Source organism: Amphiprion ocellaris, chromosome 4 (genome assembly GCF_022539595.1).
Source record: "Amphiprion ocellaris isolate individual 3 ecotype Okinawa chromosome 4, ASM2253959v1, whole genome shotgun sequence".
Lineage (NCBI taxonomy): Eukaryota > Metazoa > Chordata > Actinopteri > Pomacentridae > Amphiprion > Amphiprion ocellaris.
This window is the reverse complement of record NC_072769.1, coordinates 38,053,234-38,080,215: the sequence shown is the minus strand read 5'-3', so window position 1 is coordinate 38,080,215 and position 26,982 is coordinate 38,053,234. Positions and strand designations below refer to the sequence as shown.

The following is a 26,982-nucleotide window of genomic DNA, read 5'->3' as shown; positions in this document are numbered from 1 at the left end:
AGGCCTCGTATTTCCTATAGTCATCATTTCTAATAAACTTTTTGTTGTCTTTTCCATCACTCGTTTCCTTCAATCTGCATCACAGGGTCCTCCTCCTCCATCCCTCCTCCTCCTCCATCCCTCCCCCTCCTCCTCCTCCATCCCTCCTCCTCACATTTTCCCGGTGCGGTCCTGCTGCTGCCTCCGTGCGCTCCGTGCGGCAGAGCGCGGCCATGGTGGACTCTCCCAGCGCGATGAAGAAGACCTTCTCAGTGCCGGAGATCAAACCGCTGGACCGGTACGACTTCAACCGGGCCAAGATCTGCGCCAGCGTCCGATGGCTGCTGTCGAAATCGTACGGCTCTGCAGGTAGCCTTCACCGTCTCCGTCCACGGCTCCGAGGCGCTGCTTGGGTGGGGCGCTTAATAATTGATCCTCCGAGCTGTATGTGGAGTTTTACACTTCAGTCCCGGTATTTTGCGTGTAAAGGGGAACCTCCAGCATCCTCCTACTCGGCATCCATCGTCATCCACCGCTGCTGAGGGTCACAGTCCTCCTGCGCGTCCCCCTGGGTGTGCAGCATGCAGGTTCCTACGATACTGAGGATTTTACAGCCAATTATTTGACGTGAATATGAGGCTGGCCAGGAGGAATCTCCTCAGTGGTGCGTAGAGGAGCTGGAGGCTGTCATCGCTGCAGCGCAACAAAGCCTTTTGTCAGAGCCGAGCTGCACCAGGCCTGTGGAGGGTGCAACAGCTAACAGGGCTCAAAAAAGCGTTTATTGCTTCTAATTTCATAAGATTTGGTCCTGCAGCCGTTTTGCAGGGACATATATAGGTTGTGCGTGGGCCAGCTGTAAATGGGTCAGCACCGCATAATATTTGTGTCAGTGTTACGCACGCACGCCGTGCGATAGCGCGTGGCAATACAGTGAAGGTGACGCAGAAGGTCTTGGAAGACAATGAAGTATTTAGATTGCAGCTGATCCACATGCATTCATTTCTCTAAGAGCTGCTGAATGCCAGAAGCTGGAAATGATACTTGTACATATAATTGTTGTGTTTTTAATGTGATCCCAGCAGGTGTAGTGGACACAAGAACACTGCATGGTTCACTGAGGGTCAATAAGACCTTTATGACTGTTAGTGTGATGTTTAGGTTCTGGTGACGGAAATATTAGGTCAGCTGTGAGGTCTTTGTGCAGTTTATGGAGGTGTTTTATTGGATGACATCATTCTATAAGGTGCTGCTGGTTGGGGTTGCAATCACTGATTCTTTTCATTGTTGAATCATCCATCTGTGTAGACCACCTACACACAAAATTGCTCATTTTGTGTGACCATCCAGCCAAAACCCAATTATCTCCAGGAGGTGGTGACATCATGAACTCATTGCTCTGCAGAGAGGATTATTGGCTCCACACTTTAATGATGATAGAAGACTGAATATGTCATCAAGTTGTCACATTTGATGGGTATTTATAGCTGTGCATTTGGTCTGTTTTCTCTCAGACATGGTGCTAGTTTTGTCATGTTTTCTCTGGGTTGTCACCTTGTACTGATGTTAGTTCTGATACTTTGTGTACCTCTATATGTGTAACTTGAAGAGAGGCCTGTGGTGCTGTGTTTCAGACATGGTGTTGGGGGTGTGGCACCTGGATGCTGACTGTGGCAGCTCCCACCTTTGAATTTATCATCCAATAGATTTGGAATCCCGCTCAACCAAGTATCAACTGTACACCTCTTTTAGGTTGAATGTGTGTTTGAAGACACAGTAATGTTTACATGTTACATTACACAATATTTTAATGATTTTTGAATGTGTGGCATTTGTTTTTTTTTTTTTCAACTTTTGACCTAAATGATTAGCTGATTGTCAGAACTGTTGTCTGCCAGCTAATTGCTTTTGCTCATTTTCCTGTATTTTGTCCATCCACAGCTGCCTGTCAGCAAAATGGGAGCAAATGACACAGGCCAGTCCAACAGCAGCTGTGTGAGTGTGACGGTTCAGACTCTGCTGACCGACACACTGATGTCAGACTGCAGACTAACACTGCAATAATAAAGCTGCTCAGTTGCTCTTTATGCAGTAATCCATGCCTTTTGCTGTAGTAATAGCTTTAGACAGAGTTTCGTGTTATATTTGTGTCCGCTCTTCATGTCAGTGGGACAGGAGGAGAGATGAGCTAAAAACGTCTCACCAGGGAGCCTTCATTGTTGTCTGTCAACTGGAAAATGCTCACTGGGTGGCTCATAGAATTTTAATGGAGGCCCAGAAGAAAATAGCACTAATAAATCCACACATGGGACTCATTCACCACAGTCAGACACTCCTGATGCTGCTGATTTATTCTGCCTGACATGGCCAAAGGCTGACTCTTAAAAAAATGCTTTGTCAGTGACATTTTTTTCATTGTTTCTCATTATTTATGCAGAGAAGATGTTAGATTTTTCCAAATCACTCATAAACATACAGATAAATAAGGAAACCTGAGGACTTTTATGGTGACAGTAATAGGTGTTTTCATAATCAATGAGTACAAAACTCAGTGATCTGCTCTGGATGTATTTGGTCAAGATTTAAGATCTAATATATGAATTAAAATATGAGGAGAAAGATTTAGAATCGCAGCATGTATATGCTCAGAAGGATAATATTGAACCTGCAACAAGTATTTCTTGACCAAAGAGTGATAAATGAACTGCCTGGAAAATGTAGGACCCCCAGGCATGTTTGTTTATGATCCTGTTTTAGTCTCTTTAAAACTATGCATCTCCCATTCGATGCATGGCAGGTTGCATGCATGCATTTTTTTCTAGAGTGAAAAGATGCTTTAAAGCTCCACAGAGCTAAGAAGAACTGCATCCCAGCATGGTTAGCTGTGTACCGTAGGATGTTGCAGTAGAGAGATTTAAGCACATACATAACATGTATGTGGATTTTGATTTCTTGCATCTGATTAAAATCATAACATCCATACAATCCAACAGGGCTGTCCTGTGTAGCTCCACAGGCCTGTTTCTGTTTCGTCCAGATAGAATTATGTAGCATTACGCTAAATGGTTTAGCGGGCTCCTATTCTGCAGTCCAGTCTCATCGTCTCTGCTGTGATTGGGACAAATGGCTGCTTTCCATTGCCACCGTTCCCATAGTGACGGCAGTCCTGTTTCCTCCCAGCACTGCAGAGTGTGAAAGGCGAGGGTTCAACCCCAAACACTGTGTCACACTGCAGCAGAGTGTCAGCTTCAACTGTTGTTTAGGTAGTTTCTCTTCTCTTCTCTTCTCTTCTCTTCTCTTCTCTTCTCTTCTCTTCTCTTCTCTTCTCTTCTCTTCTCTTCTCTTCTCTTCTCTTCTCTTCTCTTCTCTTCTCTTCTCTTCTCTTCTCTTCTCTTCTCTTCTCTTCTCTTCTCTTCTCTTCTCTTCTCTTCTCTTCTCTTCTCTTCTCTTCTCTTCTCTTCTCTTCTCTTCTCTTCTCTTCTCTTCTCTTCCACAGAAATGGGCCACAGGATGGGAAGAAGGAGGCAGAGTTACATAAGAAAGTCTTACAACAGTGGGTTATAGAGAGACAGAAAACGAGTGGCTGCAGCCTTCATTACAAATCATAGATATGTGTGGTCAGATGAAAAAGTAAAGGAGCAGAAGAGAAACGGTAAAGACTTAGAGGGAATGAGGAGTGACTGCAGAACAAAAGGAGGAGATGTAGACGCCAATATTTCCTTAAAGAGGTCCACTCCAATCTTCAGGATTATCCTGAGTTGGAATCTGGGTCAGTCAGAGAAGTGTGTGTTTTTGTGTCCACTGTGTGTATATGTCTATGAAGTGACCCACTCATAGTTGTTTGACTTAGCTGACATGCTCTCTCTCTCTCTCTCTCTCTCTCTCTCTCTCTCTCTCTCTCTCTCTCTGGGCAACCTAGATGAGCTGTTCATGCAGATGATGACATTATCGTCTCCTGCGGGCTCTCTGCACTCCAACGCTGTCACTTAATGTCGCAAGTTTTCCATTGTGGAACAACGTTTCTAGTTTTATCCAGAGTATATTCTCTACTAGGACAGATACCATGGTAAAGCTGCAGTGTCCTGGCTGCAGTAAATGTGCAACCTTTTCCTCACGGGACTCTTCCTGGACAACACAAACCTCTGCATTGGAGTTACAATGGGCAGATGCAGAGAAGCTGACTCATTTTTTCATCCCTCATATCTGCAGGAACGCCAGCAAAAATCCTATATCTGCTCTACAAACTGCTTCATGATTCTCCACACATGCAGCTCAGACAATCTTCTTACGGAGATGATCACCTGCACTCAGTAATTATCTCAGCTTGTAGATAATGACTGAGTGCACTCTTTCAACTTGCAGCATCCACTGAAATATTAATTTGGAGCTCTTTCTCTCTTTACATTAAAAAAAAGCCTTCCCTCTTTACTTCAGCAGACTTCGTCCATATTTATGATGCTCACAATGGAAATGCAACACAACATTATACAGACATAATCTTTACCCTGATCTCCATCTTCTTTCACTGTGATAGCATTATAAGAACGCTGACTAATTATCTCAGCACACAAAACACAGCAGATAATGGTAATGTTATTGTTTTTTTTTCATGTATTTGGCCAAACTTTCAACAGAAGACAGCATTACATGAAAAGTTAAAGGCGCGTTACAGTTACTGCAGTTGGCAGGACTAAATTTAATAGCAGCTCATCCGATAGGGGTGAAGACAATTTTCAGTGTCATTTTGATGCTACTGTTTTTGTGTCAATACATAAAGCAGATATTGAGATATTTAAAAATATAAGTCAAATGATCACCCAAGTCTGTAGCACACCTTCTCTGAGAACCATAAATGTCCATCTATTAGATATAACCACTCGTTTATTACAGAAGAACAAAGGGACAGGCAGCCATGCACGACTTCAATTGCACTTTCATAATCTGACACATATGTCTTTGGATTGTTGGAGGAAGCTGGAGCACCTCAAAAAAACAGGGAGAACATGCAAATTCCTCAAAGAAAGACCCCAAACAGCCAGCAGGTTTGAATATAGGAGTGCCAGGGTTACATCCTCTTTGGGCCCCGAATGTCTACAAGATTTATCAGAGCTTTAGTAAAAAAAGCAACTGTGCTATTGTTTTTGGCTCTTGAAGACATTTCACCTCTGACCCAAAAGATCTCTAGACGGAGGAGGGGGTCTGTGACAACAATTATCAGCTACTTATAATGCAATGTTGAGATGTCTCCAGAGGAAGTTTAACTCTTATTAACATCTTTTGTCATTCCACATCTGGCAGTTTAACAGCCCTCCACTATTTGAGGCATGTGAGTCTTGGTCTGTTAATGGGATTTGAAGGTGACACTTTATATCTCAGGCTCCCATCAGTCTGTTAGAACTGAAGAAGCAGCTTTGATAATAGGTGGAACATCTTCAAGAACCAAAAAGAGAAGTCCACTTGCATTTTACTGAAGTTTTTAGAGTTGCCATCAAACCTGGATGAAGATTTCTGCTATCTAATAATTGTTCCTATATTTCAGAGCAGTGAACCAGCCGACTGACTGACATCACCTTCCACAGAGCCACGCCACCAACATGACAAAAAGTAAAGCTCAGAGAGATTGTCCTCTTTCCTTTTTCAGAGAACGTTCCTGTGGAGTTGCGAGAGCCATTTTACAAGGACCAGTATGAACAAGAACACCTCAAGCCGGCCGTCTCCAAGCTGCTTCTCTCCCCAGAGATCTACTGCCGAGTTCAGGCCCTGCTGGCTCAGGTGCATGGGGTCTCCCTGCCAGCATCGCAGGGCTCTCTGGCTGACAACTCCGCCCTGCTGCAGTTCCTCATTAAGAAAGGTTTCGCTCCAAAGGTCCAGGATGTGGACGTCACAGAGGAGGACCTTAGCAACAGCCCCATCAAGACGGTGCGTGTCTGTGTTTGTGTTCATTGATGTGGTTTTCATTTTACACTCAGCCTGCATAGGTTGATGTGCCAAGGTAGAAGAAATACTTCAACCACTCTGGGCCTGTTCAAAAGTGTTGGAAGCAAAATCTACCCCAGTTTCCAATTTAAAAATGGATCATTTGAAGGAAGGAAATGGAGAAAGGAAAAAAATTTAAAAATAAAAGAAGTTGAGGGTAAAATATGAAACCAAATCAGTAAAGGCAGACAGATATGAAGAAGTGAGAGATACAAGAGAGAAAAATTAAGCTAATAAAGTAAGAATGATCATTTAGTCCTATTTTTTTCACGTGTTGAGTACAAAGTTTTCTATACAAACACAGTACAATATATTCATCCGAAATATGGTAGAATTAAAATAGAGTTTCCATTAATAGAAGTACTACTAAGTAATGAGCACCAGTATGTTCAGGTTACCCTGTCCTGTGGTCTTCATCGTAGTTTCATTCTCCATCAAATCCTCTATGCTCAGCTGCTTCAAGTGTTCCTCTTGTCCCTGATTGGTGCAGAAAGCCCACCTCGCCCTCATTGACTCACTGATGTCGCTGGCTGCCAAGGACACAGTGGGTCGGGTGAAGATGGCGGTGGAGGCAGAGCAGATGGGCGTCGGGGCTCCGTGGGAGAACTCTCTGCTGTTTTGGGTCAACAGGGTGAGACTACAAAACCATGGCAACAGTGCTGAGGTCACATTTTACCCATGCTTCTGTTGTTATTCATATAGTTCTTATAATGTACCTTTTGGTGGCACTTGACATTTTTAGTGCCAACCAGGTCATCATGGGAATTGAGTCGATCTGAGGAGCTTTTTAAACTGGTTTAAAGAGGGGGGATTGTAGTGGGAGCGTCAGGTGTGACTGTGTGGTAATGACATATGGTTTACACGACTCACAGGTCAGGTAGGAGGGCAGCTTAGCAGAACTTTGCTCCAGGACTGGCTCTCACTAGGACTGTACTTGACTCAGAATTCCATCCATCGAATTAGACTCCTTCGGCAGGATAGGCCTACCTCTTTACTTTCCTTTAAAATATAATGAATAAATCTAAACAAGAATACATCAACAAATGAACTGATTGAAGTTAGTTCTACATTTTGGCTAAAATAATCAAAATTTATTACATCTTATCTTGACAACATATTGTTTTCTTGTTGTATTCTAATCTAAAAAGGCTTCATTCGTTTGTTCAAATACCAACAACCTGATTTTAGTTTCATACCTTGTCACCTTTTTCACTTCTCCAAAGACTGAAGGGTTTAGGATTTATCACAACGGACCACTGAACATGTTCTCCATCAGGTTTCATTGACTTTATGTGCACAACTTTCTGTTTACGATTGAGCCCGAGAAAGAGTTCAGATGAAAACTGTTTCATCATAAGAACATGCAGACATGTCTGAAGGTACTGTGTTGTTTTTGAAGGCCTTAACTAAATTTTTATCTAGAAAAGTTGTGCTATGAAAATTTTTTTTTTTAAAGAAAATACTGTATTTTTACTATTATTTGTTAATGTTAAATTATCATTTGAAAATGAGTAATTTCCTATTTTTTTCAGCCTTTATTTACTGTATTTATTATTATTTTACTTTATAGTAATACACACTGTAAACATGTGTCCTGTATGCTCTTATCCCTGTTATCTCTGGTTCTGTTTTCACTGATTGAGTTGTATCAGTCGTATACACTCTCATCATTTAGATGATTACCAGAATTAGTTTTTCTGTGTGTGATTATCTGACTGTAGGGATGACAAAATGTACAGTTTATATGTTTCTTTTATGTAGTGAGCCTTGTGGATAAAGGCTTTTAAACGGTTTGTATGGGAATTAGGCACTGCAGTTTTTGTTCAGGAATTTTTTTTCCTACCGTTGTAGATAACATTTTCCGGAAAGTAGAGGAAAAAGAACAGGGAGTCAGATGTTCATTGTTTTGTCTAACTGTCGGCACTTCAAGGCCTCCACAGAATTATTTGTTTGGGTCTTCAAGAGACAAGATAAGACCTCCTGAGCCCTCCAAAACTTCAGGGTCAAGCAGGCCTCCTTTACACAAACAAGAGTGAAAGAGAGATAAACCTTCACATGAAAGAAGACAGTTAGTATATGAAATATGCAACATACTAACATAAATAGTGCCAGCTGTAAAATATAGTAAGCCAATAAGATATGGAACTTCCATCACAAAAAAAAACAATGTAGTTCTTCTTTAACAGTATTTGTCTTGTACCTGCAGTTGAACCAGAAGTTGAGAGAAAGCACAGAAGAAGAGGAGCCCCCCAAGTCTCAGACGTGTACAGACCTACAGCCTGTTCAGGAATCGGTAAAAACACCTCCCACGAACACAAGTGCACTCACATGCATGATAATTTGCTCTAAAGCAACTGTGTCTCATTGCCGTGCTGCTGAAGCTCCTAACATCGACCCTGCTCTGCTTCTCTGTTCTCTCCTCCTGGTTTGTCCATCATTCTTTGCTCTCTGGCAGTGTCAGTCCACCCGTTGGTACTGGAAACTAGTCCCCGTAAGTGTACCCTTCTCTTGTCTAGCTCCCTCTGTCTGTCCATCTGCTATGGCTGACATTATTGTGCCTGCTGGAAATGCCACACATATCTCTTATCTGTCCCCTCATGAAGAGTGCCTTTGTGTAGGACGGTTATATCGTCTGAGCATCTCCTGACCTTATAAACTGACCGATTAGATGCCTGATATGTCCTCTAACTGCTCATTATTGTTATTATCAGCTGATGATGTTTTGGACACTTGGGTGTTTCTGACTTTGTTACATTCAGTCATCAGTTTCATCTCAAAATGCCCAGAATATCAGAGTCGAGGGGGAGGAGGAGGACATGTTGGAGAGGAGGAAGGGAGGTGAAATTGCTTTTTAAAGACCCTCTGTGCCCTCTCTGTCTGTCCCTTCCTCCCCTCCTCCTCCTCCTCCTCCTCCTCCTCCGTCGCTCCTCTCTCCCTGAGCAGTGCCATGTGACTTTGTGGTGTGGCGGTTCCCATGATGAGCGGCCCCCTTGTCATTTATGCTTGTTTCCCTCTCTCTGCCATCCCCCATCCAGCATGCTATCGCTTTTTGTTTGAAGGAGTCGGGGAATAAGCCACCAGTGGTAACGTATAACCCCTCGCTCTTCTCTCACCCTCCTCCTCCACGTCTCCCGTAGCAACGCACTCGACTGACTGACAGACTGACCAATCGCCACACCTCACCCACGCTGTCCACCAATGACTGACTAATTGACGGACTGCAGACTAATCGCCACTCCAACCCCGAGGCTGGATGGATCAATAGAACCTCATTAGCTTTTAACACAGTTTATCCACATTTATTATGTTTTTGTGCTACAAAGCCATGTTAAAGGAGGCATGATAAGACTGGATGCTACTGGTTTTCATCTTTCTCCTCCTCCAACAAGGCTGTGTAACAGTTAGTTTGATGCAATTAGACCTGAGCTTTTGTTTTGTTTTGAGTGATGCAGCATCAGCATTGTAAATTTATTTATTTTTTTCAGTTTTATTAATTTCTGTAGTGTTTACTTGATCAGAAGTTACGGCTCACAGTGTCATCAGTGCCTGTTTCTGCTGCATGGACACCGGAGGACAAACATCCTCATTTTCACTTACATTTTCTACCTGTTTTATTCTGTTGTGTATTTTTTTCTTTTCTGTTTTTGCAATGTCTTTTTTAACCTTTGCACTGCACCTTCTGGTTGGTGTGTGTGTATGTGTGCAAGTGTTTTATTAATTGAGGCATCGTTGGCCTTGTGCTTTGTTTCTGTGGGTTTCCTGGAGTTTGGCTGGCTTCACACTTTAAGTCTCTGCTTTTATTTCTTTCCTGATGGAAAGACAGTCCTGGCTGGTTTTATATTTCCTTTGCCACTTTTAAGTCTATTTGAATTCTCTTAACCACAACATGTATTTCTGCATAACCTTGTAATCTGTTTTTTCCTTTGTTGCATTTTTCTGTCTGCTGATCTCTTATGATCTCTTATGATCTCTCCTCTCTTTGCTTCTCTTTCTCACTTGCTTTTTGTCTCTTTGTAAAACCTGTCCTCTTTATTTCCCCATCTCTTGACTCCCTCCTTCTTTCCTGTCTTTTCTTCTCTAGATCCGCTATAGGAAGGACAAAGTGCAGTCCAAGCTGACTCCTACTTTCCCTCTGGTCTCTGCGGTCAAAGATCTATCTAATGGCTGTGCAATAGCTGCTGTGCTGCACTACTACTGCCCCAGCTTGCTGCCTCTAGAGGGTACACATGAACACACTAATACACATACATAACTGTACACGCTGGATGATGAAATATTTAAACTTAGCTAATGTATGCTCTACACTCTACAGCTAACATGATGGACCCAACGTCTTCAAACAATCCAAACAAATCTGATATCTCAGATAAATGCATTTCTTGTAACTGTATGGAATATATAAAATCCCAACATGCCCTTTAGGCTCCATAATTAGATTTTGCTGACATCTTTGTTCAAAGCATATTAGAGGGTTAAATAGCATCTGTTATAACGGTAGTTGTACTGAAGCAACTGTATTTGCTGACAGACATGTCCATATGAGATTTTTTCCTTTATCTGTTCCTTCCAGATGTGTGTCTGAAGGATACCATGTCAGTAGCTGACAGTCTCTACAACCTGCAGCTGATCAAAGAGTTTTGTGAGAACAGCTTGCAGAGCTGCTGCCCTCTCGCTGTGGAGGACCTGCTCTACGCTCCACCCACTCTGCATGTAAGCAAAATGGTTTTGGAATTAGTTCATGCAGGAACTTTTATGCTCTTAATTTAACTCTCTCAAATCCAAAGCCTGCTGTCTGGTTTGAAAGCAACATTATCTCTCATAATATCACCGGCATTACGCCATTGATCATTACCAGAAACTGCCAAAGCCCAAAGACTCTCCAGCTTTCTGATGGTCCTTGAACATCTCAGCTGTGACACGCCATTGCTTTAGAAAATTAAACAAATCTAAGCTTAACCTCATGCTATTTTAAAATTTAAAATCACTTTAGTCTATATGTCTTATTCAAAAGTTCACTAAAAATAAAGTGTGTCCTCTAATCTCTTTCTGTAAACAACAAAAATGTCTAAACTCTTTGGAACAGTGAAGCCATGTCATGAGACAGAAGTTCAGGGACTTTTCAGTTGTAGAAGCAAATAAAAAGTGCAAGTAGAAGAATATCATTAGTATGTGTAGTTACCGTTTTATCTGTGGGTCCTTAGAAAAATTTACATTGTGATTCCAGATTTTGCATTTTTTTGGAAATAAGTAATCAAAGTAATTAAACTATAGCCATGCCATGACATGTTTGAGTTTTCTCTACTTCTAGCCATGGCTGTGCTGTTTCCAGCACTTTATTACAGTGTAAAATTAGTCTACAGTGACTAAAAATGTGACGGCAGCAAAAGGAATCTATAAAATGCTTGAGTTGTATGGAAAGGTGTAAAGGTGTGTAAATATGTGTTTGAAAACAGTCCTCACCAACACGTTTAATTCTCTCCATGAGAAAAATATTCATGTATTGATGTCTACGGGCTCGAAGATTAAAACACACCCATCGTTGCAGTTTGGTATGATCTGTTCATTGTCTTTTTTTCTACACCCAGCCCTGATGAAGCATGGCACCATCATGCAGTGATGAGTGTAGAGAGAGCATGAAGTAACCACTAGATGGCAGCACAAGCAGGATTTTATAGCAGTTGCTCCTTAAAATGGGGATAGTTCCATGCAGTGCTTTTTGGTATGATGTGATCCTGCAATATTTGTGTATAAAACTGAGTCTGTGAGCTGATCCTGTTCTTCAAATTCACTGTTGCCTCTATAATCTATGCATATGTGAGTCTTCTCCATCCCTGCTAAGCTAATTCGCTCTTTCCCACAGCTGAACATTATGAGCTTCATGGCAGAGCTGCTGGACTGGCTTGAGGTGAAGAAGCCTGATTTTGTGCAGCCCTTACAACCCATCAACCTCTCAGGTTTGTTGATAAGAACATTTCTCTGTTATTGTCGTACTGGCTCTGTGCATGTTTTATGAATATCACATTGATCATCGGATCCTAGAAGTGAAGTGTTTCTGTATCTTTCAGATGTCTCGGGGTTGCTAGACTGTACAAGTCCTGTCAGTGGGAACAGCAACAGGTACCAGAATGCAATTTATACCACCCCACCTACACAAACGAGGGTTTATCGAGACCATTAGAAACTGTGCTTAGAAATTTCAGACACCACACCTGTTGTAAATTTGGGCGGCCACCCCTTTCGATGCAGTTTCCTTATGAAACTTCACTCCCAGTGCTTCTGCAACACTTCTAATGCTCCCTGGAAGTCCTGTAATGTAATTTGTTGTGTAAGTATGTCAGCACTGGCTCATTCTAGTATGCAATCTGACCGAATTAGTGTTTTCTCTGCTCCAGTTTGAGGTGCATAAAGCAAATGTTCACCTCTAAGTGGTCACAAAAACTATTATGATTCACTGAGGCAATACCAGATAAAAACCTAAATATACTTAGCAAATTTTAGTCACCCCCTTGTAAAACTGCAACACGGGCATAATGTAACCTTTCAGATTTGCTATGTTGTTTAACCATATTGTCCGTTTTTAGTGGTTCTCCTTCCTTTATCTTCAAACAACCCTTTGTGCCAATCTCCTCCGAAGTGTCACCAGGTAAGAAACACTGGACATAGCGAATGCAAATCATTCTGTCAATTATTGTTTTGTATTTCAAGGCAAATAACCATTGCAGTTGACTTCTATACTCATATATTTGTAATCTTTGTTGCAGAAAACAAAAGTTGGACAAAGAAACAAATCAGGTAGATACACAAAAAACCTCTGTGTGGTTTCTATCGTAGATGTTGTGTTGCACTCATATTTTATCTTAATTTTCAAATCTTCTTACTTTGGCTTCTGTGGTCTCTGCTTTTTCATACTCGTCGGCAAAACCCATCCATTTATCCATCTTTCCGTCATCACCCACCTCTCTGCAGTCGTCCTCTGTCAGCAGTGACTTTCAGCATCCCATTTGGCCTGGACAGTGATGTTGACATTGTCATGGGAAACCCAATAGATTCTGTCTTTCGCTCTGTCAGCACTGACAGCCTCACCACCGGCATCCCTGCAATGACCACACCGATGACATCAGCAGGGATGACTCGTGTCCCATACAGCCCTCCAGAGGACCTCAGTCACCTGGTCAGCGCTTCAGCCCCACTGCAGCGGTCTTCTTGGGGCCCCTATGCACACACAACACCACTGGGGGAGCTGCCCACCATTGAGGAAGCACTACAGGTGGTTCACACACCCGGGAACAAAGACCGGAGGAAGGGACGGACAGTTGAGAAAAGTGGCAGAGGATTGTTGGCGGACAGGCCGGAGCCCAGGTTACGCCCTGAAGGAGCCCCTGCAGGTTTCTTCCTGCACTCCCCTGAAGAGGATAATCCTGAGCTCAGCAGCTCTGCCCCCTGTCGCTCTGGAGTCCTATACCGGCCAGTCGGAGGGGAAGTGGGTGATACTGAGAGGCAAGGAAGGGGAGAGAGGAGGGAGAGATCAGAACGGAGCTCTGATATGTCACGTGATGATGACTCTGTATTACGAGATGGCAGCGTCGACTCCTCTGAAGCATCGGATGATACTCCCAGGAATGCCCCTGGTAATATTCGACCTAGTAATGGTCGCCAGGGAAACCACAGCACCAGCAACAGTCCACGCATGACAAGTTTTGCTGAGCGACGAGACAACCGAAGAAGACATCCTGCTGCTACTGGGGAAGACTCAGCTTCTGCTCTGACCCCAACAACCCCAGGTACTCCACACACACCCTCCACCCCAGCAGGGGCACCTGGTCACCAGGAGAGTCCAGGTCCCAGAGGCCCTGAACCCGGCTCTGAGGCCTGGGAGCTGGGAGCTCGTCTAGAGGAAAAACGTAAAAGCATTGAAGCCCAGAAAAGACGTATCGAAGCCATTTTTGCCAAGCACAGACAGAGGCTAGGTAAGACTGCTTTCCTTCAACTGAAAAGAGAGCAAGGGGAGGGTGGAGGAGAGGGAGCAGAGGAGGATAATCTGACCCTGGAGGAGCGTCTCACTCGCATGGAGGAACAGTTGAAACAGGAAGAGGAGAAAGAAGAGAAAGAAAAAGAGAAAGATGCAGAGAAGGGAAAGGAGAAGGCATCTGTTTCCAATCCTCCTCGGTTAGAGAAGCAGGTCACATTCTCTATTGAAAGTAAGAAAGGAGCAGAGAAAGAAAAAGGAGCTGAGAAACCGGGTGAAGCTGTGTTCGTAGAATACAATGAGGTGGTGCAGAAACTGAGTGAAGCTCTGCAGTCGCTGCAGAAGGACATGCAGAAACTTACTGAACAGCAACAGCAGCTCATGAGCAACCAAAGACCCAGAAATACACCCAAAACCACTCCAAAATCAGCACCTAGAAGTAATACCAAAACACCACCTCATACTCCGACAAAGACACCACCGAGAACTCCAACAAGGACGCCTACCAGAAGCACCAGTAAAGCTTGGGTGATTCCTTCTGGTCCCAGTCCCTCTGCTTCTTCCCCATCACGACGTTCTCATGGTGTTACTTCGTCCAGCTCCCCAAAAACTATAATCTCTTCCTCCTGCCCAGCTCCTCGCACCAAGATCCACACTTCCTCCACTCCCCGCAGCCCCAAACACCACCCACGTCCTCATCATCCGCCCCACCCACGGCCATCTGAACTCAAGTTCCCTCCACTCAATCGTGTCTTGACACCAACCCAGAACGTGGACACCCTTCCCCACCTCCGGCGTGTATCCCCCAGCAAGTGTCAGGTACAGACCTCCTCTTCGTTCCGTATTGGTGGGCCCCGGACTCCCCAGGAGTCTCCTCAGCCTACCCAGCAGCCGCAGCCTGATGAAAGCACCTCAGACACAGCATCGAGCGAGACACCCACCCAGTTCAGCTTGGAGTTGGAACAGGAAGATGCAGAGGCCGTCGGAGGGCTGCCGGTCTTGCCACAGCCCAGACAAGATCATCCGAGGGCGACTGGTGGCAGCAGCTCTGGTGCTCCCTCTGAATGCTCATTTGAGAGCGAGACTTTGTCCCTGTCTGCTGCGTACAGCGCAGGAGGGGAAGCAGGAAGAGCTGCTGGGAAGCAGTGCAGCCTGGTCGAGGTATCGTTATCATCCATTGGAAGGCCAGAAGGGGGCAGTGATGAACCAACTGATGAGGGGCAGGAGTTTTCCTCTGATTCCATGAGCGACCACACAGAATCTGCCATGGAACCTGCAAGAGGACTCCCTGTAGAACCCTTAGATCCTATAGAGCAACTAAATCTGGCCATGGCAGCAGAGGATTTACCCGAAGAACAAACTGAATCCAAAGAAGAACAAGAAAGACAGACTGAGACTTTGGAACCAAGTGGAGAACTGAATGAAGTGGGAACCAGAGGAGGAATTGGATTCTTCTTTAAGGTGAGTGCTTGCAAGAGTTTGTTTTGCACATGAATTCTGTCCTGACAGCTGAACAAATGATTGTGTGCCTGTGTGGTTGTAGGAGGAGGTACACAGTGAAGGAGAGATGGCCCAGCGCAGAGCTTTGCTGTTGGAAAGACAGCAGAAGAGAACCGAGGAGCTGAAGAAGAGGAGGCAGTGGTATGAGCAGGAAAGGGAAAACAGGTAACACACAAGCAGTATTTATGAATGCACAAAGTGGGTCTTTACAGAAGGCTTTGCATCCAAACTTTGCAGGTGTTGAATTTGTTAACTGACAAGTATGAACCTAAGCTGCAGGCATGGAAAAGTAAGTAAATTCCTCTGTGTTGGTTGCAGACCAGACAAAAGAGTGGCATCTCCCTCCAATACACCTCCAGTCGGCACAACCTCACCTTCTCTCACACCTCCAGCTACTCCAGCTCGCCGTGGAGATTTCACAAGAGGAGAGTACGCACGGCGACAGCAGCTCAGGATCATGGAGGACTTGGACAAAGTACTTAAACAGAAAGTCCCCAGTCAAGGAAAATCTTCTGCTAAGAAAACCCGGTCCCGACCTCGCAGCATGACCAGGGAGGAAACACAGCTGTCTCTGAGTCCAGCCAAGGGAGCAATTGGTAAAGTGAAAACAAATGGTGAACAACTTGGAGATGGTTTTAATGACTGACCTGTTTTAATGTTTGTTTCCACAGGCTCTAAACTGACCAAAGTCTATTCTCACTCCTCACTAAACCTGGCAGCCACAGATGAGCCAGGAAACAATGGTAGTGGCCCCTCAAAGAAAACACACAGGTACACCACTGCATAGCTCTTCTGAAGGCCCCTTTACTCTCATTTCAACATTTTATTGTTGCAGTTGTAGCAAAGCTTGAGAGATGGCTGTAATGTTCGGCTCACCGCTTGTTTGGTTGTTCTTTTTAATGTAGTTGTCTTATTCAGTGTGAAATATCTGAAATTTAGCTCATGGCAGTAGCATTGTTAGGATGTTGATCAAGTAATCTCAGAGTAAAAGGAAGTTAAAATGTAAGACACTAACAAATTACGGTTAAAATTTAACAATATATGAGGCTTATTTTGTCCTACCAAATGTTCCCGATCACACTTGAAAATAACACCGACGAGAGAAACTGCATAATTATTCAACATGTATTACAATAAATGTCATGTTTATCGAAATGCAATATGGCAAGTAAAACAGGACATCAGTGCTCGGCTAAAAGTAACAAAAGAAAACAATGCAAGAGTTACTGCTCAGTAGATTGACATTCCAGGTATTTTCAGAGAGGAGATGCCTAGAAACCATTTCAATGTTGGTCTTGTGTGCTGGTCTTAATGTCAGGTTTGTGTTGTCTTCACCTCTTTATAGTGGTTGAAGCTGGGATGGTGACAGAACATGTACTATGGCATCAACACATATCATCAGCTGGAGGCCATTTGAACAAAGCAACTTTCCCCTCACATCCCACTCCTCCTCGTCCTTGTCAGGGGTGAATCTAGCCACCACCTGCCATCGTACACATGGTCTGCATGGTTCAAGTGGCTCCATCTGATGATATCTGTCGAGTGCCGTTGGTGACAGCGTAGCATCAAGCCGTGGTAGCTGCTGGTTGGTCTCAGCTAGGAGTATCACAGTTTATGTTAAATCTGCATTGTTTGTTTGTTTTTTTACTTCCAGCAACCGTCCAGATTCACCTTCAGGACGTGTGACACCAAGCAAACTGGTAAACCAGAACGGAGACAAGGACTGGGAATCTGGTTCCAATGGAACCTCACCTGCCCCAGAATACACAGGTGCAGCACTAATCATTCCAGTGTCTCTCAGGTCTTGAGTACTTGTGCACTGCCTAAAGTCCCATCTGCACCACATTCTAAATATATGTACTATCGTTCAATCACCTGTGAGTATTTATGACAGAATAGTGCCTTGTTCTTGCATACTGTAAAATAGTATGCACTTTGCGTACTATTGGGTTTACACTAAGCCTTAAGACATCCTAACAAATACTGATAGTGTACTAAATATTATGTTAGTATGGCATTTCAGATGTAGTGCAGGTACTTTCAATTGTAGACAGGACTTTGCAACATCAAATGTGCCTTTGTTTGTATTTTCAGGTCCAAAACTCTTCAAAGAACCAAGCTTCAAGTCCAACAAATTCATAATTCACAACGCTCTGTCTCGCTGCTGCCTCGCTGGGAAGGTCAACGAGACACAAAAGAACAAGATAGTTGAGGTACAGGAGTTATTTTACTTTACTGTTGGCCACTTCAGTAAAATCCATGAAATGAATCCGTTAAATCTTGCTGTGAATTCTGTTATTTGTGTAACTGCAGGCACTGCACCACCTGTACTGTTATTTTATGCATTAGCACATGAAAACCAATATAATTTTTTATTCCCTTACTTTCACTTTGTTCCAACTTCAGGAGATGGAGAAGAGTCCTGCGAACCACTTCCTCATCCTCTTCCGTGATTCCAGCTGTCAGTTCAGAGGCGTCTACACCATGAACCCCGACTCCCAGGAGCTCGTACGATTGGCCGGCGTGGGTCCACGGACAGTTAGCTCCACCCAGGTGGAATCCATCTACAAATACAGTTCAGACAGGAAGCAGTTCAGTGCCATCCCATCTAAAACCATGGGCATGAGTGTGGACGCCTTCACTATCCCCAGCAACCTGTGGCAAGGAGGAGGAGCAGCAGGAGGAGGAGGAAGCAGGAGAGCGAGTATTACTAAGAAAGCAGTCATTTCCAAGTGAGGACCAGAGCACAACATCACAGCGATTAAAGAAAACGCTAGAATTACACTATAATACAGTGAGAACTGTAGTCAAACACAAAAGCAGTTATCTATATGTACACAATTAGGCCTTGTGGCACGTGTGTGCATCAGTACAACTTACCTCTATTGCCCTCAGATTTTATTAGAAACACAAAATATTAGACAAATATTTCTGCTCCCCTTATGTGCATGAAAACGTCAACAGCACAACTTTCAGAGAACAGAAGCTCATACAGAGGAAGGTTTTATGGAATGTAAATTCCACATGGAAGAGTTACTTTTAAAAAGTCTCATTACGTATGCTTTCATTGTTTGAAGTACAAACTTTTTCTTTTGAAAGAAAACAATATTAAATTGTTTATTGAAAAACAGGAAACCTACGATTACAGTCTGATCCCTCTCTGGTTCTGTGGACTGAAGTCCTTCCCTAAAATATCAGTTTTATACATAAAGCCAAACAACAGAGAAAATGCCTTCGTGTCAGAGTGACTGACAGGACTTTTCATTTTGTACGATGTTAATTCTACCAGTTACTGTAGAATGGGTGGATTAAAGCACATTTGTTCTGCAAAATGAAAGACAGCCATAACTATGTGATGCAGAGGGGAGCCTGGTTTTTTCGGACGTCTGTAACTGTGTCGGTGGTTTTCAGAGATGATCACCACAGCATGAAGGGTTATTTACTGTATGTGGTATAAGCTTATTTCAAAATAATATCACAGTGATAACTTGTGGTTTGATGAAACTATGTTGATGGTATGTGAGCATTAGATGCCAATTAAAACAACTTTTATACAGCGAAACAGCAGCAGACTGAGGGTGACGCGTCATACCCAGATCACATTTAAAAGTACCTGGACTCTTGTGCTCTCAGGTGGGGATGGGCACCGATGGCGTTTTTTACACAGTTCCAGGCTCTGATATTGAATGAATCTTTCACTTGTTTTTCCTCTTTCTGACACTAGAGTTGCACAGAAAAGAAACTCGGTGGCATATATGAACAAATACCTCAGGGGAAATGGTTAACGTGACTGAGCATGGTGGACCACCTTAACTGAAATGTTTGAAAGCAAAGGAACTGCTGCAAAATGCAGTAGCAGCAGGAGGGCACCCCTGGATCAATGTTTATGTGCCATCAGTCATGTTAAAGTAACAACTTGTGGCATTTTTACAACCTGAGAAGTTCAGGTGCAGTCTGTCACCAGTAACCCATCAGATTCTGTGACCTGCAGCAGAACAACAGCGATTTTGCCTTTAGATTATCCATTGTTTTTGTTTGCTTGTTTGTTTGTTTTGTTAAATGTAAACCAGTGTTGAAGAAACACTGTTTTCTCTTGCAGCTAAATAAGTCATGACAGAGTTAATGAATGTCACAGAGTCAAAACAACACCTTTCTTAACCATTTAACAACCTAAAAATATCCAATCAAGAATATCCAAGGATTTAAGTGGAATTCAGATTTGATGCTATTGATGCTCATCCCCACTGTTGGTAGAGTGCACACTGTTAAACTGTTTCAAACCAGCATACATGTATGAAATAGCAAACTGGATTAAACTCTACTGATTGAGCTCTTTCAGTCTGAGTCTCCTGTTTTCTGCCCACATTTTCTGCACATAGTCTGCTCTCTCACTGGCCTCAGGACAACAAAGCAAATCTCTGAACATCTACTTTAGGACCAAGGAACCCTTAAACAGCTGAAAAGAGTGAAATTATCTTTGGGTTCCTCTGCAGTTTTTATAAGCTGGCAGAAATGGGAGGACATTCAGGAGTTTAGGCCAGGATGCATTGTAAGTAAACATGACATCGCCTTTCTACCTTTTTCTTTACAGCTGAGGGTGTGCCAGAATTTATAGGATGCAGACATTTAAAAGAAACTAATTCCAGGAATGACAGACGTTCTACACATTCAAGCCTACCACTGCATCATTTTTTGTCTCAGGGAGCAAGACTCTTTGCATAAAATTCTCACTTTTTAACTTTGAACCCATTCCAGACTTTACATTAAGCTCATCTAACAGGCATACAGTGCATTAGTGATTTTAATTAAGTTTGTTTAACCACCTGTGAGTGTGTATTAATAAGACACGAAAACAACAGGCATTCGTGAAATAATGTATGACCTGACCTGTAAACAGCAATTCTCAGCCAGCAGAGAGCCTTGGGTCCAGCCGAGGTCCATAAAAGGGTCAGACACATCATTGGGAGCTCAGTTTCAACACTGGGATCTGGTTTGTAGATGGGAAATGTGCAGCTGCCCATGTTGAGTTCAGGGATTTTTACAGTGAACGTTTGAACACCACTGATAGTGACGCGTCTTTACATTTCACACATCCCTTCAATATTCATTAATTTTGTGGCTCAAAACACAACACTGATATTTTACACAAAGTGTCTAAAGCAGGTGCTGAAAGTGGAGAGAACCATCACCAATAGCACAGTCACCTCATGAGTCTGGATGGAGTTTGGTGTGAAGAGGAACTCGAGGAGTCTGCTGCTGTTTTCTTTGATTCTACCACCTGATGACTGGAATTTTCAAACCCTAAACTTCAGGACAAAACAGATAAAGCAAGCAAATTAGAAAAAGGAAATGATTCTCTTGGTTGAAGTTCAAATCCATCAACAACAGAACGAGTCCATCAAGAGTTTTGTTTTTTTTATTGCACCCTCCTCAGAACATACAGTATGTAGCTCAGAGATGCATCGACAGAGAATGGTATTTATTCACATACATAACTCTTATTGCATTGGTTTGATCAGGCATGATTTTTTGAGATCTTTGGGGCAGCTTTACCACAATTACTTTAAATGCTGCATGGCTGCAAAAAAATTAAGATGAAGAATTGTTGTGGACAGAGTTTCTGGGTATAAATATGAAAAGTTTAGGACAGATTTCACAGGACAGAATGGAGTTAGGGCCTTATTTTCTCCAGCAGGGTAAAGGTGACTTTTGAGATTTCCTTTGGAAATAAACACAGAAACAATCAACATCCTTGAGGGCTGAAAATATCTATTTCCTACTCCTTAAACCACCAGGAAAGCCTTTTGAAAGGTTTTGTTCTCTGCAGCATTTACATAAACTTGTAGTGTTTGTCCTCTTCTTTATTAGCACATCTGACTGTTTACGCACATTAGTTCCACCAGCTCTTACTGCTTTCTGCATTCTGTTTAAATATCATGCATCATGTAACCCCTGACCTCATTCTATGTATAGATTGTACAGCTTCTGGTAAAACACCAGATATAAACAAAGCAAAAACCTGCTCATCTCAACATTGTGGTCAAAAACCCCACAGGCAAATTTAGATTAATGTGGAGACGCACAAAAGAACATGGACTGGAAAAGTTCAAGTAATTAAAAAGATGCTGATACCTGGTTTAATGGTAAAGAGTGCTGAGGGAGGAGGTGAGTCGAGGAGATCTTTTAAAGGGGAAAAGTATACGAATCACGGATGGAAAGTACAAGTAAGTTAAATTTGCAGTAAAGTCCAGTTCTTCAGCAGATGTACTTTGTTACATTCCACCACTGATGTTGAATGTTAGGCCATGTAATTAACTCATTAAACATTTTGGGCAAAGTTAATGAAATTTAAAAAATAAATCAGTTTTTGTAAATTTTTCTTTATTTATTTTTCTAACACCTCAGATTGGAATCAACATCTGTGGGTTCTACTTCATTCAATTAAACTAAATCATTCATTGGTTTTATTTATTTTTTTGCTCAAATTTTACCTGAAGAAGTTATGGAAATGTCTGACTAGACAAGGCATACTGTATGCCATTAATATTCCTTCTGTCATAATCCAAAGGTTGACTAAACTGGCCAGAAAAATCCACAACAAAACCCAGAAAAACCTAAAATACTAAGAAAACAAGTTTTGCAAAGCATATGGCCAGAGTTTTGCAAGCACTTTTGAGCATGAATACTAGTAATAAAGGTTTTTATCCACGGTAGAAATAACACTAATAATATCTGTGGTATCATTTAGTAAATTTTAGTATTGGTTAGGCTTAAGACTGCAACAAAGATCCCAATGAATATGCGCACTGACTTTATAATGATTCACCAATATGTTGCCACATGAAAGTAACTGATGAAGCTTGTGGGAAGTTATAACTGGACAGAAACTCTCAGGAATCACTAATTACAGCTTTAAACTCCACTTACAAGAGTGGCTAGAACACATTAAGACAAGCGTCCTCTGATATAATGGCCTACTGTGGTGATTCCCGGCATTTTATTTATCAAATACACACAGATGTCCATTGATGCCCCATCAGTTAGTTAGCTGATGGTTAAGGACGTCCGCTTCTGCCTTGCTAGCTTCATGAATCAACACAATAACTTGGAATACTAACTGTCTAACTAATACATACATCTTATTAATTCTACGATGCAGCTGCTTGATAACCTCAGAGGGACGAAGTGGGAAGGCGTGTGTCGGGTGATACAGGAGGTGCTGCAGGTGCAAAGCTGTGATAGAACATATAGTTAACCACTAAGTGCCACAAGGAGGTGTAATACACAGGAATAGAGAGATAAGGAGGAAGAACAGCATGTCCATCTATGTCACACACTCACCCATCTTTCCATCACACCTCCTCCAGTGTTTGCCTTCTATTTAGACTCTGTGTTAATATACTTGGATTAGCTGCTGAAATCACATCTGGCTGCTGCTAATGAGCACCGTCTGGCTCCACCTTGGGGCTGCCGTCGGCTACTGTGTCCACAGAGCTCTGGGCTGTGCTGTTCCACTGGGCGGCGTTGGCCTGCGGCTCCAACGACGGGCTCACGGAGACGGGGTCGGAGGAGTTGGTGGTGGAGCCCAGAGGGACCTGGGCGGAGGTTGGGGGGTGGCTGAACGTGGCCTCAGCGGGCAGGTCGGATGAAGGACTGGGTGGAGGGTTAGATGGTGGGAGGGCGGGCGAGTCAGCGAGCATTTGTGAAGAGGAGTTGGACGTTGTGTTTGAGGACTGGTTTGAGGGGGCGAGTGAGGGTGAGTCAGAGAGGGTGTGAGGGAGGGGGTCGGACGGGGCGTCTGTGGGCGAGTCGGTCGGAGTCGGTCTGGGAGTGTGTGCAGGGGTCGGCTCCTGTGGATCAGTGCAAACCGGCTCGCCCTCGGCTACATACCACACCTCATTGTGCCTGTTCAGCAGTTTCAAAGGACTACACACACGCACGCACGCACGCACGCACGCACGCACGCACGCACGCACGCACGCACGCACGCACGCACGCACACGCACACACACACACACACACACACGACAAGAGCAAGAGAGAAGACGACAATGGTTAGAAATGAGTGACATCTGTGTGTCTGCATGAGGCCATTAAATCCTCTAAACTGGTTACTTTACATAGATGTCATTTGTTTCCACTCACAAATCCAGATTTGCATCAAAATGCCCACATTGATAGTTATGCTGACTTAATGATAAAACTTTGTATATAGATAAATCATGCACTGCACTAGAATCTCTCTACATGGAAGATTTTGGCAACATACAAGTAAAATCTCTGCTTTTGCACTGCATCATGCAATTATCATTTGCACTGCTGTGTTTATAGCAGTTATAATTTTTTGCACTACTGTGTTTATATATTCCTTTCTAGATGTAAATTTCTGCATATATTATATTTAATTTTATTACTACTATTTTTTCCCTCCCTGTTCCTCTTGCTATAGTTTCTTTTTTTTATTCTCTTCCGTATTTCTAGGGTGACATCAACAGCTGAAACCAAATCCCTTGTATGTTGTGTATGTACTTGGCCATTAAAGCTGATTCTGATTCTGAAATCAGGATCTTAACCGCTCCTTAGAGCAGGCAGCTGGTTCAGACTAAGTACAAAACATTGGACGACAGCAAAAAAAAAAAAAAAAGAACTAGAGCGTGAAACGTGTAAGCAATTCCCAGCAAACAAGAAGAAAGTTAGTGATGACTGTGCCACCTGTCATAGCCGACTCCGTAGTGATAGCTGTGATTGTAGGAAGCTCGGACTCTCTCCAGCTCTTTCGTCAGCAGGTGGGCGTGAAGCCTGGAAGTCACCGACAGCATCCAGCCTCCGTAGCTCCTCACGTACACGTCCATCTCCGGCATCTCGGTGAAGTACAGCTGTGCAGTCGACACAAAGGCAATATCAGCAAACAACAAGCTTCCTTCCAGAAAATACATTGACCTCAATACAGGACAGGGCAGCTAGCCAGCTGCATATAGGTGCTTCACTCTGCACCCACATGCCCTCCTTCCCTCACCTTGTCATTAGTGGGTGCAGGCGGCTTGTCCTGATAGGCTGCAGGCAGCGGGAAGTTGAGCGTGTAGATAGCCGGCTCCCACATCTTGGTCTCCTCTGGGATCTTGACCAGGACGGGGGCGGTCATCTCCATCTGGACGCCTGCCCAAGACACACATGATTAAAATAAAGACAGCAAACGACCCCCATCAAAGCTGCTGCTCCCTCCTGTCCTGATTGTACCTGCTTCATTGGCTCCTGTGATGTACTGGAAAAGTCTCCTGAAAGCCATGGCTGCTCCCACCCCCATGAAATAGGCTTCGGCATCTGTTGACAGCCAGCGAGTCGGGCTGTAGTGTCGCACCTGAGTGGAAACATACATGCACCCGTAGTGCGTGAGAAATAGAAGCCTGATGAGCAGGAGGTGTGTGTATTTGAGCTGGCTGATGGCGGGTTTTCACTCACTTCATACTCATCTGTTTTGCAGACCAGCTCATATTCCAGACACTCCTTTGACTCTGTGCAGAAGCTGGTGTTGCTACTCGGTCTGTAACCGTGACACAAGAAATAATATTCAGAATTAATCAGTGTGTTGACAACATTTTTGAAAGTTTGCATTTGACTCTTCAGTTTAGATTCAGAAGGAAAACATTGTTACCACATGCAACAACAGCTTAGACAATAAGGTTCTTTTGATTTTGGGTTGACAGATTAGAGAAGGCCCTTTGCTTTATTAATATGACCATCCCTCATGCACAAAGAAATATTTTCCCAGAAGAACTTAGCCGGCCTGTGCAGAAGCCTGGCCTCAATCAAATCCAACACCGTTTAGATAAACTGACAGCAAATCATATCATTTGAACACAATCTATTCCATAACAAGAGGTAAATTGAAGTTTCTGTGAGGCTGCAGTCAGTTGTAGTTGTGCTTTGTAGTAAAAACTCACATTAGCATGCTAACATGCTGATGTTTAGCAGAGAAAAATGTGAGTTGTTTTAGGTTGAGGCGTCTGCCAGGTTAATTTGTGACAGATTCGTTTAAGTTTGGATCTGATGTTTGGGTGTTTTTGACCATGTGGCATGAAAATCCATCCATCTGAAGCGTTCCACTTACCCAACACTACCTTCAACTGAGACCACCAGGGCCAGAAACATCAAGACAGTGATGGAAGCCCTGGAGAAGAAGACACAAGTCAGACATCTTCATACAAACTCCACTTCAACTGTTTCCTTTGGGATTCAAAAACTTCCTATGGGATTATTAAAGATTTACCTTATCTGTGAGTACCAAGGAAAAACGAAAGATTCAAAGGATTGGAAATGCTAAATTAATAATCTATATTCAAGATAAAAGTTTGACTATAGAAGGAAACATGCACTTAAGTTAAAAAACTGATGGAGGACAAACTGTATTGTTGATTTTCTGCACTATAAAAGGACTTCATGGACAAATAAAGGAAAGAGGTTGGCAGTAGAACTCTTCATTTCTTCTCAAATGTGAAGCTTTTACTGCATGCAGAGAAAAAGGGATACAATTGTAGTCTGAATAATGTGACACCTGAGAGAAACAGTGAGTGACAGATGTTAAAGTGTGCGTCAGGCTGCTGCTGCATTCCGCTGTTTGCACTGCAGAGATGAAATGGGACACGTTTTCCTGCTCCCCCACACAGGGGGGAGAGAGGGAGAGATCTGCTGCATCATCAGGCTGCTGTCTTTCGCAAATCAAAGGCGTTTTGAGGTCAAGGAGGATCATAAAGCTCTTTACAGCCCTCTGATTGCCACCTTTTTCTGACCGTTTCAACCTCCGCCAAACCCCGATTAAGGACAGGGAGCGTTACCTAATTACGGTTATTTCAGGACCGGCTGGATGTAGTTTTCAAATACAATCATCAGATTAGTTACAAGTCGCTCTCCCGTGTTATGCACAAGTGTTACAGCAGCCTGGAACGTATAATGAAATCCCTGCGTGCACAGCCCGCCAACAATGACGCAAAAACATCAACTTTACCTGCGCATGACGCGTCAAAGTAAAAGTGGCTAAAAATAAGACTCAGCTGTTCCCTCGCGATCAGAAATCCTCTTCTGCTGTCTGTGGATATTTACCAAACGTAGCAGAGGTGATACTCACATTGTCGCGGTCCCGTGTGAGATGTTTTCCACCTGCCGGGGGAGCGCAGGGAGGAGCGGTGCTGGAGACGCAGTGCGCTGCTCTGATGCCGCCGCTGCTGCCTTCACTGCGGACTGCAGAGAGGACCAGGGAGGAGGAGGAGGAGGGAGGATGAAGAGGGAGGAGGAGGGAGGATGAAGAGGGAGGAGCAGGGAGGCAGGGAGGGGCTGGGCAGGCAGCAGCATCCACTCTGCTGGACTGGACCAACACCGGACACATGATCTGTGTGTTTTCTGACTGAGAGTTCACCTCCAGCGCTGCAGCAGTCAGTCTAGACTGGAGTCCTCCATCTCTAATAAATCTGACACGAGGAGCTCACATGTACAATACTGCTCTGAAAAAACTAACTATAGCGACATGTATGTAACTGACTGTACTTTCTATAAGGTAATTACCGATTTCT

The 26,982-nt window shown here is 43.4% G+C and overlaps 2 protein-coding genes across 6 annotated transcripts; one reads left to right on the top strand and one right to left on the bottom strand.

Annotated features, from left to right (window-relative positions):
* Positions 1-211: 211 nt before the first annotated feature.
* On the top strand, positions 212-19,756 carry LOC111578000 (calmodulin-regulated spectrin-associated protein 3-like). 5 transcript variants are annotated; one of them, XM_023284559.3, is made up of 19 exons: positions 212-348; positions 5,618-5,895; positions 6,443-6,583; positions 8,159-8,245; positions 8,408-8,443; positions 8,988-9,035; positions 10,034-10,172; positions 10,523-10,662; positions 11,813-11,906; positions 12,018-12,069; positions 12,534-12,595; positions 12,714-12,744; positions 13,021-15,379; positions 15,462-15,583; positions 15,737-16,014; positions 16,090-16,189; positions 17,073-17,188; positions 17,513-17,631; positions 17,825-19,756. In XM_023284559.3, the coding sequence occupies exons 1-19, from the start codon at positions 213-215 to the stop codon at positions 18,152-18,154; spliced, it is 4,668 nt and encodes a 1,555-aa protein (XP_023140327.2). In that variant the 5' UTR covers position 212; the 3' UTR covers positions 18,155-19,756. The 5 variants fall into 5 exon arrangements, with proteins under 5 accessions (XP_023140327.2, XP_023140325.2, XP_054866304.1 ...); XM_023284557.3 differs by having other exon boundaries at positions 12,919-15,379; XM_055010329.1 differs by lacking the exon at positions 8,408-8,443 and having other exon boundaries at positions 12,919-15,379.
* A 1,062-nt stretch (positions 19,757-20,818) lies between these two features.
* soul5l (heme-binding protein soul5, like) lies at positions 20,819-26,779 on the bottom strand. Its single transcript, XM_023284569.3, has 7 exons — positions 26,541-26,779; positions 25,527-25,586; positions 24,878-24,959; positions 24,656-24,776; positions 24,435-24,574; positions 24,131-24,294; positions 20,819-23,344 (listed from the first exon to the last, which is right to left on the bottom strand). The coding sequence occupies exons 1-7, from the start codon at positions 26,762-26,764 to the stop codon at positions 22,855-22,857; spliced, it is 1,281 nt and encodes a 426-aa protein (XP_023140337.2). The 5' UTR covers positions 26,765-26,779; the 3' UTR covers positions 20,819-22,854.
* Positions 26,780-26,982: the final 203 nt, after the last annotated feature.